At 48.6% G+C, this 14,558-nt stretch overlaps 1 protein-coding gene across 2 annotated transcripts in view; it reads right to left on the bottom strand.

Annotated features, from left to right (window-relative positions):
- Positions 1–7,739: 7,739 nt before the first annotated feature.
- ECE1 (endothelin converting enzyme 1) overlaps positions 7,740–14,558 on the bottom strand; it is a 119,728-nt gene continuing 112,909 nt past the window's right edge. For both annotated transcript variants that reach the window (XM_082372731.1, XM_082372730.1), the window contains exons 16-19: positions 14,212–14,279; positions 13,211–13,401; positions 11,014–11,109; positions 7,740–10,346 (exon numbers count right to left, since the gene is read on the bottom strand). In XM_082372731.1, the coding sequence (XP_082228857.1) occupies positions 10,170–10,346; positions 11,014–11,109; positions 13,211–13,401; positions 14,212–14,279 (532 nt within the window). In that variant the 3' untranslated portion in view covers positions 7,740–10,169. The remainder of the gene's footprint in view (positions 10,347–11,013; positions 11,110–13,210; positions 13,402–14,211; positions 14,280–14,558) is intronic.

The following is a 14,558-nucleotide window of genomic DNA, read 5'->3' as shown; positions in this document are numbered from 1 at the left end:
AAAACAGTATGGAGGTTCCTCAAAAAACTAAAAACAGAGTTGCCATATGATCCAGCAATCCCACTCCTGGGCATATATCCAGAGGAAACTATGATTCTATAAGAGTGCTTGCTTCAGCAGCACATATACTAAAATTGGAACGATACAGAGAAGATTAGCATGGCCCCTGCGCAGTGCTTTGTGACCACCTAGAGGGGTGGGATAGAGAGGGTGGGAGGGAGTGCAAGAGGGAGGAGATATGGGGATATATGTATATGTATAGCTGATTCACTTTGTTATAAAGCAGACACTAACACACCATTGTAAAGCAATTATACTCCAGTAAAGATGTTAAAAAAAAAAAAGATACATGTACCGCTATGTTCATAGCAGCACTATTCACAATAGCCAAGACATGGAGGCAACCTAAATGTCCATCGACAGATGAATGGATAAAGAAGATGTGGTACATGTATACAATGGAATATTACTCAGCCATCAAAAAGAATGAAATAATGCCACTTGCAGCAACATGGATGGACCTAGAGATAATCATACTAAGTGAAGTAAGTCAGAAAGAGAAAGACAAATACAATATGAGATCACTTACATGTGGAATCTAAAATACAACACAAATAAACATCTACAAAACAGAAACAGACTCACAGACATAGAGAACAGACTCGTGGTTGCCAAGGGGGAGGAGTGGTGGGGGAGGGATGGATTGGGAGTTTGGGATTAGCGGATGCAAACTATTATACATAGAATGGATAAACAACAAGGTCCTACTGTATAGCACAGGGAACTATATTCAATATCCTGTAATAAACCATAATGGAAAAGAGTAGGAAAAAGAATATATATGTATAACTGAATCACTTTATTGTACAGCAGAAATTAATACAACATTGTAAATCAAATATACTTCAATAAAATTGAAAAAAAAAAAGATACCATTTATAGAAGTACTTTCATTTCCTGACAGCATCCAAACTAAAGCCCCACTTCATTAAACCCTCCTCAAGATCACCTACCACAAGACCAAATTCTATAATAAGTATTTTCCAACACCCACTTACTGAGACACCCTATGATTCCCATAGTGTGCGTGCTCTCTGATGCAACAAGCAATAATCCCAATTTGTCCAACCACCGGTGTGTTCCTGGAGGTCTTTGCCTAAAGGGCACTGACACTTGTTTATTCTAAGCATCTTATTTTCTGTTGTTGCTACTGTAAATGAGTTTTCCTCATCCATCATATCTTCTAATTGGTAAGTATTTGTGTGTATGAGTGCTATTTATTGTTACATGTTAATTTTATAACCTGCTTCTTTGATGAATTCTTTTATTAAGTTAATTTTATCATTTATTCTCTAGGGTTTTTCAGGTACACAATCATGTCATCTGCAAGTAGAGATCATTTTATTTTTGCTTTTCTGATTCCTGGCTAATTACATTGGCTAATCCATCTGGAACCAGGGTAAATAGTGGGGGAGATACTGGGAGACTGTCTTTTCCTGACCATATATTCCATATTTGGGCTACTGTAAATAATGCCACAATGAACATTGGAGTGCATATATCTTTTCAAATTAGAGTTTTTGTTGTCTTCTAAAAAATACCCAGAAGTGGAATTACTGGATCATATGGTAGTTCAATTTTTATTTTTTTTTAAAGATTTATTTATTTATTTATTGGCTGTGTTGCGTCTTGTTGCTGTGCGCGGGCTTTCTCTAGTTGGGGCGAGCAGGGGCTACTCTTCGTTGCGGTGCGTGGGCTTCTCATTGCGGTGGCTTCTCTTGTTGTGGAGCACGGGCTCTAGGCTTGCGGGCTTCAGTAGCTGCAGCACGTAGGTTTCAGTAGTTGTGGCTCGTGGGCTCTAGAGCACAGGCTCAGTAGTTGTGGTGCACGGGCTTAGTTGCTCTGCGGCATGTGGGATCTTCCCAGACCAGGGCTCGAACCCGTGTCCCCTGCATTGTCAGGCAGATTCTTAACCACTGCACCACCAGGGAAGCCCTCAATTTTTAATTTTTTGAGGAACCTCCATACGGTCCCATAGGCTGTACCAATTTACATTCCCACCAACAGTGCACAAGGGCTCCCTTTCCTCCACATCCTTGCCAAGACTTGTTATTTATTGTCTTTTTGATAATAGCCATTCTGACAGGTGCGAGGTCGTATCTCATTGTGGTTTTAATTTGCATTTCCCTGATGATTAATGATGTGGAGCATCTTTTCATGTGTCTGTTAGCCCATATATCTTTTTTGGAAAAATGTCTATTCAGATTTTCTGCCCATTTTTTTTAATTGGGTTTTTTTTTGATGTTGAGTTGTATGAATTCCTTGTATACTTGGATATTAACCCCTTACCAGATATATCTTCCCCCATTTGCAAATAGCTTCCCCTATTCAATTGGCTGCCTTTCCATTTGTTGATAGTTCCCTTCGCTGGGCAGATGTTTTTCTGTAGTTTTGCTATTTGTTGAATCTGAATGAGATCCCTGCTGGGTAGAGTAATCTTGGTTGTAGGTTTTTCCCTTTCATCACTTTAAATGTGTCCTGCCACTCCCTTCTGGCTTGCAGAGTTTCTGCTGAAAGATCAGCTGTTAACCTTATGGGGATTCCCTTGTATGTTATTCATTGTTTTGTAGTTTTGCTATTTGAAGGACAGTTGGGTTCAATGTAACATCCTTGGATTGCTTCCATAAGTTTCTTGAGAATGCTGCTCCACTATTGCTTTTCTTTGCATCTTATTTATTTGTTATTGCGTCAAAATATATATAAATATGTATAACATTTATCACTTTAACCATTCATAAGTGTACAATTCAGTGGCATTAAATACATTTACAATGTTGTGTAACCACCACCACTATCTATACCTAAAACTTTTTCATCATCTCCAGCAAAAACTCTGTACCTATTGAACTATAACTTCCCCTTCCCTCGCTCCCTCCAGCCTCTGGTAATCTCTATTCTATTTTCTGTCTCTATGAATTTGTTTATTCTAGGTACCTCATATAATGTATGTTATTTTTTAAAAAGTCTGCCTAAGTTATTTCATATTTTTGCCTGGAGGCCCTGCTTTCTATCTTTAAAGTCCAATAGCTTTACAAGGATCTATCTTAGAGTTGATTGCTCAATGTCAATTTACATAGTACCCAGTGAACCCTTTTGATGTGTAGATGCAGGTCTTTTATTTCTAGAAAGTCTTCCTGGATTATAGTTTTAAATGTTAGCTCTTTGCCTGTCTTTCATTTCCACCATTTTCTCTCTGACCGTTTTTACTTTATCTAATTTTTGTCCTCTTGGTTGTCTTCCTGCTTTTCTTCAATGTCCTTTAGTAAGTTTTCATTTGAATCTATTGTCCCTTGGACACCTTTTAGTTTAATCTTCATTTATGATATGATTTTGTTATTTTCTTCTCCAAGATCAATTCTCATTTCTTTTCTTCCTCTTTTTTTGGCCATTTCTGCTGTCAGTTTTTGTATTTCTGATTTGAGGTATTTTTCCGTATCCCTAAAGGCTTATTTGAGGATATTTAATTCAGTTTGGAGTGTCGTGTTAGTTTTCTTCTGCTGAGATGCTCTGATTTGCATTTATTTTCTCTTTTTTTTTTAACAGTAGTTTTGAATGTATGTGATCTGCCTTTTTACAGTCCTAGTCATTCATGGACAGGACTTCTTATTCAAGCTTGCCCTCTGCTGTACGTCCTTCAGTCCCTGTTCAACATCCTTTATAAACAGTGTGGAGGAGGAGGTGGTGGTGTGGTGGGGGAATTGGCTTTTCTTAGGTCTCACTTTTTTTAATTCAAGTATAATTGACTTACACTATCATATTAGCTTTCTTGTTTGTTTTTTAGGATTCTTACTTTTCCCTTCTTAATCCCTTCTTTCCTTCACTATCACATCTACAAGGGAACCAGCCCTACTCTATATATCTGCTTCTCTCCAAGAAGCAGTGCTTCTACAAATCTACCCTTTCTATTCTTTCCAGATTCCTCCCAGTTCCTGGTGCTGCTGGTGGCTATTATGCCCCAACTGTGTTCAGTGTTTTGGCATTTGGTGTTGGACATCCTGAGAGTGATTTTGTCTGTGGGTCACCTAAGACTGCCACGCCCCTCTACTGTTTTTCACAATGTCTCTGAAACCTTCTCTCCATCACTCTCGGCACCCACAGGCTTGCAGCTGTATGTGGTGGGACTTCTGTTGGAATTTGGATTATTTCTCTACTTCAAGTAATTCAAGGTTCCTGTGTGGTTTTATTTCCTTTCTTTGTTGATTTACCTTCCTTTGGGGGTTGGGTGAGTGGGTACACTTGAAATTAGGGCGCCACCTTTGTCCTCCAAGCCTGGAAGTCCTGGTAAATGCACTTGACATTTAATAAACACTGTCAAATTGGCCCTCACAGTGGGTGGCAGTACCCAGTTCCCTACGTCCTCACCAATGCTTAATATCAAATATCATCACTTTTGTTGAACTGATGGGTGAAAAATGTTACCTCATCGTAATTTTAAATGCATTTCTCATATTATTAGTGGGATTATCGTTTCAAAAATTTTTTTTCTTTTTGTATTTTTTTCTTCTCTGAATGATCTCTTTAAATCTTTTGCTCTCTTTTTCACCTGATTGGGTTTTTTTTATTTTATGAGTTGCTTATATATATTCTGGATCATTAGCTATGCATGTTGCAAATTTTTTCTTCCAGTCTGTCACTTAAAAAATATATATATATTTATTTATTTGTCTGCATTGGGTCCTTGTTGCAGTGTGCAGGCTCTTCGTTGTGGCGTGCGGGCTTCTCTCTAGTTGTGGTGTGCGGGTTTTCTCTTCTCTAGTTGTGGCGCGGGTTCCAGAGCTCGTGGGCTCTGTAGTTTGTGGCATGCAGGCTCTCTAGTTGAGGCGCACAAGCTCAGCAGTTGTGGCGTGTGGGCTTAGTTGTCCTGCGGCATGTGGGTTCTTAGTTCCCTGACCAGGGATCGAACCCGTGTCCCCTGCATAGGAAGGCAGATCTTTACCACTGGGCCCGTCACTTGTTTTTTAATTCAAAAAATTTTAAATTGAAGTATAGTTGATTTACAATGTTGTGTTAGTTTCAGATGTACAGCAAAGTGATGCAGTTTTTATATATATGTATGTATATATATATTTTTTCAGATTCTTTTCCATTATAGGTTATTACAAGATATTGAATATAGTTCCCTGTGCTATATAGTAGATCCGTGTTGTTTATCTAATCTTTTATTTATTGTATCTTGTTTATAAATGAATTATCTTCATGTTGCCAAATGTATTAGTCTTTTCCTTTTATGTTTTTTTTTCTTTATTCACTTGTATCTTTGTGTATGTGTCTTTAAAGGGCTTTTTAAAAAATTTAATTTATTTATCTATCTTTGGCTGCGTTGGGTCTTCGTTGCTGCACGTGGGCTTTCTCTAGTTGTGGTGAGCGGGGGCCACTCTTCGTTGCGGGGCTCGGGCCTCTCATTGCGGTGGCCCCTCTTGCTGTGGAGCACAGGCTCCAGGCGTGCAGGCTTCAGTAGTTGTGGCACGTGGGCTCAGTAATTATGGCACACGGGCTTAGTTGCTCTGTGGCATGTGGGATCTTTCTGGACCAGGGCTCGAACCCGTGTCCTCTGCATTGGCAGGCGGATTCTTAACTGCGCCACCAGGGAAGTCCAAGTGTGTGTGTGTGTGTGTGTGTGTGTGTGTGTGTCTTTGGATGATAGGATTATGGTAGATTTTAATTTCTTTAGAGTTTTTTTTCAATATTTTTAGAAATTCTACAATTACTTTCATATTTGTGAATAGCTGTGTCTTTTCAAAGATGACTTTGCCTACCCAAAGTCATGAACATCTTCTGTAATATTTCATCTAATACTTTTATAGTTACTGCATGTTTAGGTCTCCAGTATGTGTAGAATTTATCGCTGTGATCACTGTGTGTGAAAACTGTGTGAGAGAGGCAAGATCTAGATTCATTTTTTTCCCAAGTGGATATCCTAACACGATTTATTAAATGGTTCATCATTTCCCAAGTGATTTAAAGGGCTTCCTTTATCCTATACTAGTTCCCACATATACATAGAATTGTTTGTCTCCCTAATCTATTCAAGTTGTTTCATTTCTCTAATCCTACACCAACACCACATCATACTACTTACTAAAGCTTTATAACATATTCTGAGAGAACCAGCTCCCTCATTATTCTTTTTCAAAATTGTCTTGGTCATGTGTATTTTCTATTCCATGTGAATCAGCTTATCAAATTCCATGAAAATTATCTTGGAAGTTTGGTTGAAAGTACATGGAAATTATAGATTAACGTGGGGGAGAACTTTTCCATTCATGATAAGGGTATTCATCTGCATTTATTCAGGTCTTCTTTTATGGTCTTCTGGAAAGTTTTAGTTTTCTTTGTAAAGGTCTCACCCATTTTTCATTATTATTGTAGTAGATTCTTTAAAGTTTAGAATATTGTCTCATCCCTCCCTCTGCAGTTCCTCAACCCTTATGGAGAGTCTCTGCTGAATCCTTTTGCTTTCACAATTAATTATTATTATAGGTTGTATACATTTTCTAGTTGTTCTCAATCGCATCTTGCATGCGTTTCTATCTCCTTAACTGTAGGATAAACTCCTAGAGGGTCGAGCTGGGGTTTTAATTCCTGCTTGGGGAGGGGGGCATGCTTTGGAAGCGGAGGATCTGCTGCTAACAAAAAAGGGAGGCAGTTCGGGAAGGGAGAAGCAGGGGCCCCAGGGCTCAGAGTGGGGAAGAGAAAGGAGCCTGTTCACTTGGTCATTGGGAAAGGGAGAGTGTCGGTAAGATGGGCCTCTGCAGGAAAAAATGTCTCCCTTCTGCACCTTCAGCCTGTGTGTGTGTGTGTGTGTGTGTGTGCGCTTCCCGAGGCGGTACTGTTTTTAGCAGCCTCTCATATTTTCATGTGAGATGAAGGCAGACCGGAGTGATGCTTCTACAAGTAGGGGGCACTAAAGACTGCCAGCAAATCACCAGAAACCAGGCTTCTAGCCTAGATTCTCCCTCACATTCCTCAGCAGGAATCAACTCTGCCAACACCTCAGTCTCAGACTTCTAGCCTCCAGAACTGTGAGACAATAAATTTCTGTTGTATTAGCCACCACGTTGTCATAGTTTGTTATGGCAGCCCTGGCACTAAGACACTCTGGTAGGAGAGGGAAGCCTGTATGAGCCACCTGCTCGGGACTGGAGGTCAGAAATGGCTTCCTAGAGGTGCTGCTGAGCTGGGCATTGAAGGATGGGTAGGAGTTTATCAGCCAAAAGAAGTCAGCGAAAAGTATTCCAGGCAGAGGGAAGAATACATGCAAAACCCAGGAGGAGGCATGAGTGTATGTCAGAGACTCTTCCTTGAACTTCTTCGAATTCCCCTTCTCCTGCCTGCCCTGCCCAAGCACCTGAGGCCTGGAAACCCACTGCCGACATCCTTTGCTCCAAGATAATGGAAAAATTATTTTTACCAGGAGGTTCCTTGAGCCCATGTGGTGACATGCATCATTCTCACCAGCAGGGGGCCCTTACACGATCATATGGATGAAGGAAGTGTGGGCAGGTGGGCATAGGCACTGCGTAACCATCTGGCATTTGTCAGGGTCCAAGGCCTCTGCTCTGGAGAGGAGGTGCAGTAGGCTCTGGGGGTGCTAGCAGCTCTGTGCTGGCCGGGTGCCCTCCCTCAGCTCCACAGGACACACACCGCCCCAGAAGGACACACACTTGGACCAACATGGCCCTCGGTACAAGTACTTTATTTCAGTTACAATAGTGCCACACCAAAACTACAGTAGCACAAAACATGATAATACAAAAAATAGATTCCAAGCTCCAAACCCCATGTCCATGTGCCCACGGAGAAGCCGCCCCTATGGCTCCCCAGGCCTAGGAGGAAGGGGCCTCTCAGAGGGCAGCTGCCCAAGGCTCTGCGGGGGAGGCAGTGGGAGTGCTTCCTTTGCTTCCATCCCCGCTGGTCCCGAGTCCTCCTCGGCCTGCCCCCTGCCACTCCCTGAAGCAATGAGGGCAGAGGACGTTCCCTCCGGCTGGACCCTCAGCCCTAGGACCCCTGCTTCTGGCTGGCAGGTCCCAGCCCACGGTGCCGGGACTGCGACCCTCCTCGGGGAAGGCTGGAGGGCAGGAGGGTGGTGGAGGGGAGGGCGCAGGCCCAGGAGAGCCGGTCCCTCCGCGGTGAGGTGCGCACGGCGGGCTCCCCACTCCAGCTCCTTCTCTGGCTCCTGTCCTCCCTTTCCTCTGAAGAGACAGCAGGCCCGCCGCTGGTGGGGACCAGGGGCCTCACCTGGAGCCCGCTGCCAACACCCCTGCCCCAGAGGCAGGGCCGAGCTGAAGGTGGGCGAGGCAGTGGCCAAGCCTCTGCTCACCGTGGGCGAGGAGAACTCCGGCTCCCTGTGGGAGCGGGGCTGGCCCGGCGGCCTGGTTGCCAGGCAGGAGGGCTGAGGCGGCTCCTGCCTCGGTCATGGGTGCCTGCTTCCTCAGGGCCAGCCTGGGGCTACGCGAGCTCCACCAGGTGGGGAGTCCAGAGAAACTGTGGCCGCAGGGAGGGGACCACATTCCTGGTCCCCTAGCACCTCAGGCCAGACCAACCAGGTTGGGGAGCCTTCCCCTCGCAGCCTCCCGTGGCTAAGTGCATCCCCCAAGAAGAGAAGTGGATCTTGCTACAAGTATCGTCTTGATTCAACCCAAGGGGCTGAGGGTGGGCCGGAGCCCAGGGCAAGTTCAGGGGCTCTTCAGACTCCTGACCTCAGTGCCGCAGACCTGCAGGCCAGAGCCTCTGGGTGGCCATGAGGGGCAGCTGTGTGGCACTGGCAGTAGGGGGTATGGCCTTGTGTTCCAGTCAGGACACTTGGGGGGCTTCATGGAGGAGGCCAAGGGGCCCCTGGGGGCGGAGGGCTGTCTCCTTGCGGGGAGCCCAGGCGCAGCCTTGGATAAGGCACTAGAGAAGGGCGGGCGGGCCTGGCTGCGGTCCTGGGAGCCCGGCCCGGGCCAGTGGTGGAGGACGGAGCTTGAAGGGAGGATTTGGGCCCTTGGGCAATGAGAGCTGCCTTCTCTTTCCTTCTTCCCTGGGAGAAGAGGGTCTGCAAGGCAGAACCCAAAGTGGCTGGGATGGCAGGATGCTGCAGAGAGGCAACAGGCCCCGGGACTGACAGGGGGCAGCCAAAAGAAGGGGGACAGAAAGAGGACATCCATGGCATGGCAGAGTACACCTGATGGGGATGTCTCAGCCTCGCAGGGCTCCTGTGACCCGGATCCAGGGTGCTCGGGCACCTCCAGACAGGGTTTGAGGGCCCTGACCTGGCCTCATGTAGCCATCAGTCCCCTGCTGTGACTTTGGGGTCAGATCTTCCTTGCTGGGGTTCCCACTGTTGGACTCTGGGGACAGAGGCAGGCACACTGAGGGGGCGGTACCAACGAGCTGGCCCCTCCCTCTGCCGGGCCTCTGTGCCTCTCCTCTCTGCACCAGGGGACCAAGAACCAAGGGAGGAGGCTGAAACCGCACACCCCAAGGACGGAGGCAGCTCTCCATTAGGGGACCTGCTCAGTGGCTGGGGATCCTGCTTCAGCCCAACCTTGCAGCAAGTGAGGAAGCGAGGGGGGTAAATCAGTGGGGCTTGTCCACAGGTTATTTAGAAAAACAGAACATAATAAATATAATCAATCCTTTCCTTAAAAAAAAAAAAAAGTGTTTCAAATGCGTTATTTCCCTGAAGATTTCCAGTGTATTCCACAATGTTTAAAAAATAGTTTCCCCAAAAATACATCTTTAAAGCACTGACACAGTGGTGTTTGTGGTGTATCTGGCGCTGGACGTGGGCAGGAGGCTGTGTCCCGCTGCCCGTGTCGGCGTCGGGCCCAGGCCTGGTGAGCAACCAGCCTGACACCCAAATGCCCATCAGAGTTGACACACGTGTGCCTGGGATGACCGGGTCTTCACAGGGGAGCAAATCTCGGATTAATGTGAGAACCCACATCACAGACTTGGTTCGGGCTGAAAACCCTCCAGCGAGGGGAAGGGGGCCCGAGGTGGCCGAGGGGGCCGGGCGACGCCCTGGACGCCGGATGGCGCGGGCAGCCTTGTCGGCCCCGCCCCGGGGGCTGGTCCTCAGCCCCTGCCCTGCTTCCTCCGTCTTGGTTCTTGGTGCTCCACCCCTCTCACCACACTTCACACTTGTGACGAGGGTTCATGGGTGAGCCGGGCGGGCAGTGGAAGTGTTCCGAGAACTCCCTGGAGTTGGAGATGGAGCCGATGACCCGGAAGCGGGATGGGCTGTGGGGATCGGTGATGAGACCTTCGTGCGAGCTCTCGGGTGTGCGGACGGAGCACCAGACCTTCGGGGGAGCGACATGGGAGAGGCCAGGGTCACTGTGGGGCCCTGGGGCCGCCAGACTGGCCCCATCACCACAGCAGGGAAATAAGGGCCCCGCCTGGTTCTGAGACCCCCGGGGGGCCAGGAGAGCCTGTCAAGTGGGTTAGGAAGAGACAGGGGCTGGTGGGACCCCATCCCAGCTTCCTCTGCTGCAGCCAGAGCAACTGTCTGTCTGTTCCAGGCATCTTTGTGACATTTCACCTGAACGAAGGATTCTGCCCCAAAACCAGTTTGAGTCCAGATCACTCACTTCCCGGGCACCAGGACTGTCTAATGGCCTGGTGGCTCCGGGCACCAACAGAAGGCTACATGCTGAATGCCAGCTCAAGGAACAGCCCGGGACGTCTTGAGTTTTCAAGACATTTCCAGAACCCCAGAAGCAGAAGGGCCCTTAGCAGTCACCTCGTCCTCTCACCTACCTGATGCAAGAATTCCTCTAATAGCATTCTTGGCCCTTCCTTGAATTTCTCTAATGATGAAGCTCACCTCCTTACAGGGTAAATGCCCCGTGGACGGACCAATGAGCTAGGGCTTCCCAGTTTGAGGAAATTTGCCTTTTGATTTTCAGAGCTCCTGGAACTCAAGATGGTAGAGTGTGTCTGAGTTTGGCTTTCCTCTAATGAACTCACCTGTGCAAACCCCAGGAAGAAGAGCTGGTTATTGGTGAGACCCAGGGTGGGCAACGTCTGCTCAGCCCCGTACTTCTTCACCCAGTTCTGGTAGGCCTGAGGGGAGAGGACAGAGCTCAGGGTCCCCATGACACAGGAGCAAGCGGGGTGGGGTGGGGGGCTACCATGAGAGATCAGGGAAGGTCTACCCAGTTGGGACAGGGACTAGCTTCTGGTGGTGGCCTCAGCTCAGCCTAGAGGAGCTGTCCTCTTTACCTGCACTCATTCTGAGGGGAGCTCATTCAACCCTATGGCTTTGAATACCATCTACATCTAAATACCGACGGCTCTCAAATGCACCCTTCTAGCTCCAGCTTCTTCTTGGGTATATTCAACTGCCCCAGCTGGATATCCAAGATGCATCCCAAACTTAACACACACACACACACACACACACACACCACTTTCCCGTCACAGTAAATGACATCACCAACCACCCAGTTACTCAGGCCCAAACCCCAGGACTCTTCCCTGATTCTTCTCTTTCAATCAACCGAACAACCCAAATCTAACCACTTCTCACCTTTCCCATTGCTCTATCCTCTCTCTTGCCTGGACAACCTCACAGCAGCTTTCTAACTAGTCTCCTTGACTCAAACAGGTCCAATTCCAATCCCCTCCCAAATTAGCAACTCAAGTCATCCTCATAAAGCAGGGGTTGGCAAAATTTTCTGTAAAGGGCCAGAGAGTAAATATTTTCAGCTTTGAAAGACAAACACTCTTTTCTGCAGCAACTCAAGGGTGCCACTGCTGTGTGAAAGCAGACACAGGCACCATGGAGATGAATGGGCATGGCTGTGTCCCCCCCAATTTTTATTTATTTTTATTGATTTATCCAGCTGAGGGCTGGATGTGGCCCAGGGACTGTAGGTCAGCAGACCCTGTCGTAAAGGATAACTTAGATCATGTCATTCCTCTATTTAAAACCCCTGCAGCAGCTCTCATTGTCGCCAGAATAAAACCCAAGCTCCTTGCTCAGCCAACAGAGGCTGGCAGCCTGGTCCAGCCACGCCTCCGGCCTCCCCTCCTGCACTGGGCCCTGCCCTCCCTCCACACTGCTCCCGTCCTCCTTCCTGTCCTTGACTACGCCAGGCTTGGGTCCCTCTCATGGCCTCTGTAATTACGCTTCTTTCCCAGCTTTCTCTGCCTCTTCGTCATCATTTAGGTCTCAATTCAAATGTCACCCCCTCCAGAAGGCCTCCCCTGGCCATCCTTCCCCCCATTTTCCTTTATGACTTTGGCCTAGTTTATATTCTTCTTCTTATCAATACCTGAAGTTACCTCATTTATTTGTGTAGGTTCGTATTGCCTTTCTCCCCCTCCCCACCCTGTTAGAATTGTGAGCTTTAGGACAGCAGGATCCCTGTCTGTTTTGTCACAGAATCTCCGGCGCCAACAACAGTACGTGGTGGGTAGAAAGTTCGCGATTCCCTTTCACTGACTAATGGACGTCAGGCAAGTTGCTGAATGTTTCTGGGTTGGTTTCCTCACCTGCAAAATGGGCGTGCGATACCTAATTGTAAAGCTGTCGGGGGCGCTGAGCACAGCGCCTGGCACACAGGAAGGCCTCAATACGGGGCACCTCTCAGGACTTCTGCTCTCACTACCACAGGGAGCAGGAGGCTCTGCGTCGGCCTCTGGGGTCTCCCTTCCAACTCAGCTAACATCTCTGAGTGCCACTCCGGACCAGGCCCTGAGCCCAAGTGGTCACATGCTATCTTTCTAACACGCAGCCATGCATCCTGAGGCTCAAGGAGGCTGAGTGACTTACTCCAGAACCAGGACGTGAGCCGGAAGTGGCTGCAAGACCACTGACCCCTCCCTCCTTTCCCGGGCCCACTGCTGCCTGAGTCAGTGGTGGCTTCCCCTGCAAAGGGAAGAACAGGCAGGCCTTCAGGTGGGTCTAGCCCAAGCCCTTTCTGGTGACCTTCAGTCGGGCTGGACTCAGAGTAGACAGCCTTCTATGTGCCAGTTCTGTGCTAGGTGCTTCATAGACACCCTTTCAATCAGTCCTCACTGCCACCCATTCCATAGATGTGGCAACTGAGGCTCGCAGGGCTGCTGCGCTTGCCCCAGCTTGTCTACAACCACCCTTAACTGAGAAGCAGCTGGACAGTCCCAACCTTGGCCTGGGGTGTGTGAGGAGGGGGCCTCTTACCCGATAGGCCGCCTTGAGGCCCCCATTATCAGCGATGTTCTCCCCGAGGGTGTGCCGGCCGTTCACCGGCTCCCCGTTCACGCTGTAGTTGCCGTACTGCTCCACCATGCACTCGGTCTGCTGCTTGAAAGCCTCCACGGATGAGTTCTTCCACCAGGGCCGAAGGTTCCCGTCCTTGTCATACTCCCGTCCTGCGGGGTCAGACAGAAGTGTCAGGTCGGGGGGAGAAGAGGCAGAGCTGGGACCCGTGCTGCTGGTTGTGCCTCTCCTCCCAGGGAGAAGAGATCCACCCATCTACCCACCCATCTACCACCCAGCACCGGGGAGATGAGGCCGGTCTGGGTGCTAAAGGAGCTGGATGAATTAGCTGGTCTGGGGTGGGGGGGGTAGAGGAACATGATCTCGGCAAAGGACCAGCACGTTCAAAGCTTCGGTGGAGCTGGATTCACTGTCAAGGCTGGTGAAGGGCCTCTGACCCTGAGCCAGGAGGAGGTGAACGCAGCCAACAGTGCTAGGGTCATGGGACAAGGCCCGGCCTCCAAGGCTTTGCCTCCTCCTTCTTGGCCTTGGGAGTCCCCAAGGCAGGAGGCAATGAGGAGGATTCTGGACATTAGCTGGTGAGGCGCTGACTCTTCTGACTGTGGTTGGACCAGCAAAATCTCTGGAGTGGTGGAGAAACGTTCTCTCCCCGCTGACTACTGGTACCTACCACTGGCACTGCACACCGTCCTGGAGCAGGGTGCTCCGCTGTGAGTCTGCCCAGTCCTCACAATCACCACACGAGCATCATGCCCATTTTACAGAGAAGAAAACAGAGGCCTGCAGAAATGACGGGACTTGCTAAAGTCCACACAATTGGCAGGTGGCCGGGCCAGGATATGAACCCAGATCCTTCTGTCTCTAAGGCTAAGACCCTCAGACGTGAAGGGAGCAAACGCAGAAGCAGTGGGGCAGGAAGCTGGTGGCGGAATCATCTGAAGGGGACCCCAAGGAACCTGTACCTTGATCGTCAAAAGCATGAGTCAGCTCGTGGCCCACGACGACACCGATGCCACCAAAGTTTAAGGCACTGAAGGGGGGGACACGAAGGTGAGAGTGATGCCATGTGGGGAGGGACCACTGCTTTCCCAGCCTGGAGACACAGCAGAGTCCTGCAGGGCTCCAGCCAGGCCCCTGAGCCAGTCAGAGCCTGGTGAGTCTGCTGTGCCCTGCCTGTGCCCGCTGGATGCCAAGCACTGTGCCAGGTGCTCTGTGGCACCGCACAGTCCTCTTTGGTCATCCCAAAGAGTTAGGTCTCGGTAACTAACTCTATAAATGAGCAAACGGAGGCGTGGAATGGTTCAGGCAC

This window comes from Balaenoptera borealis (assembly GCF_965194805.1).
Source record: "Balaenoptera borealis genome assembly, chromosome: 1".
NCBI lineage: Eukaryota > Metazoa > Chordata > Mammalia > Artiodactyla > Balaenopteridae > Balaenoptera > Balaenoptera borealis.
The sequence above is the reverse complement of the archived record's forward strand: the minus strand, read 5'-3'. Positions and strand labels throughout refer to the sequence as shown.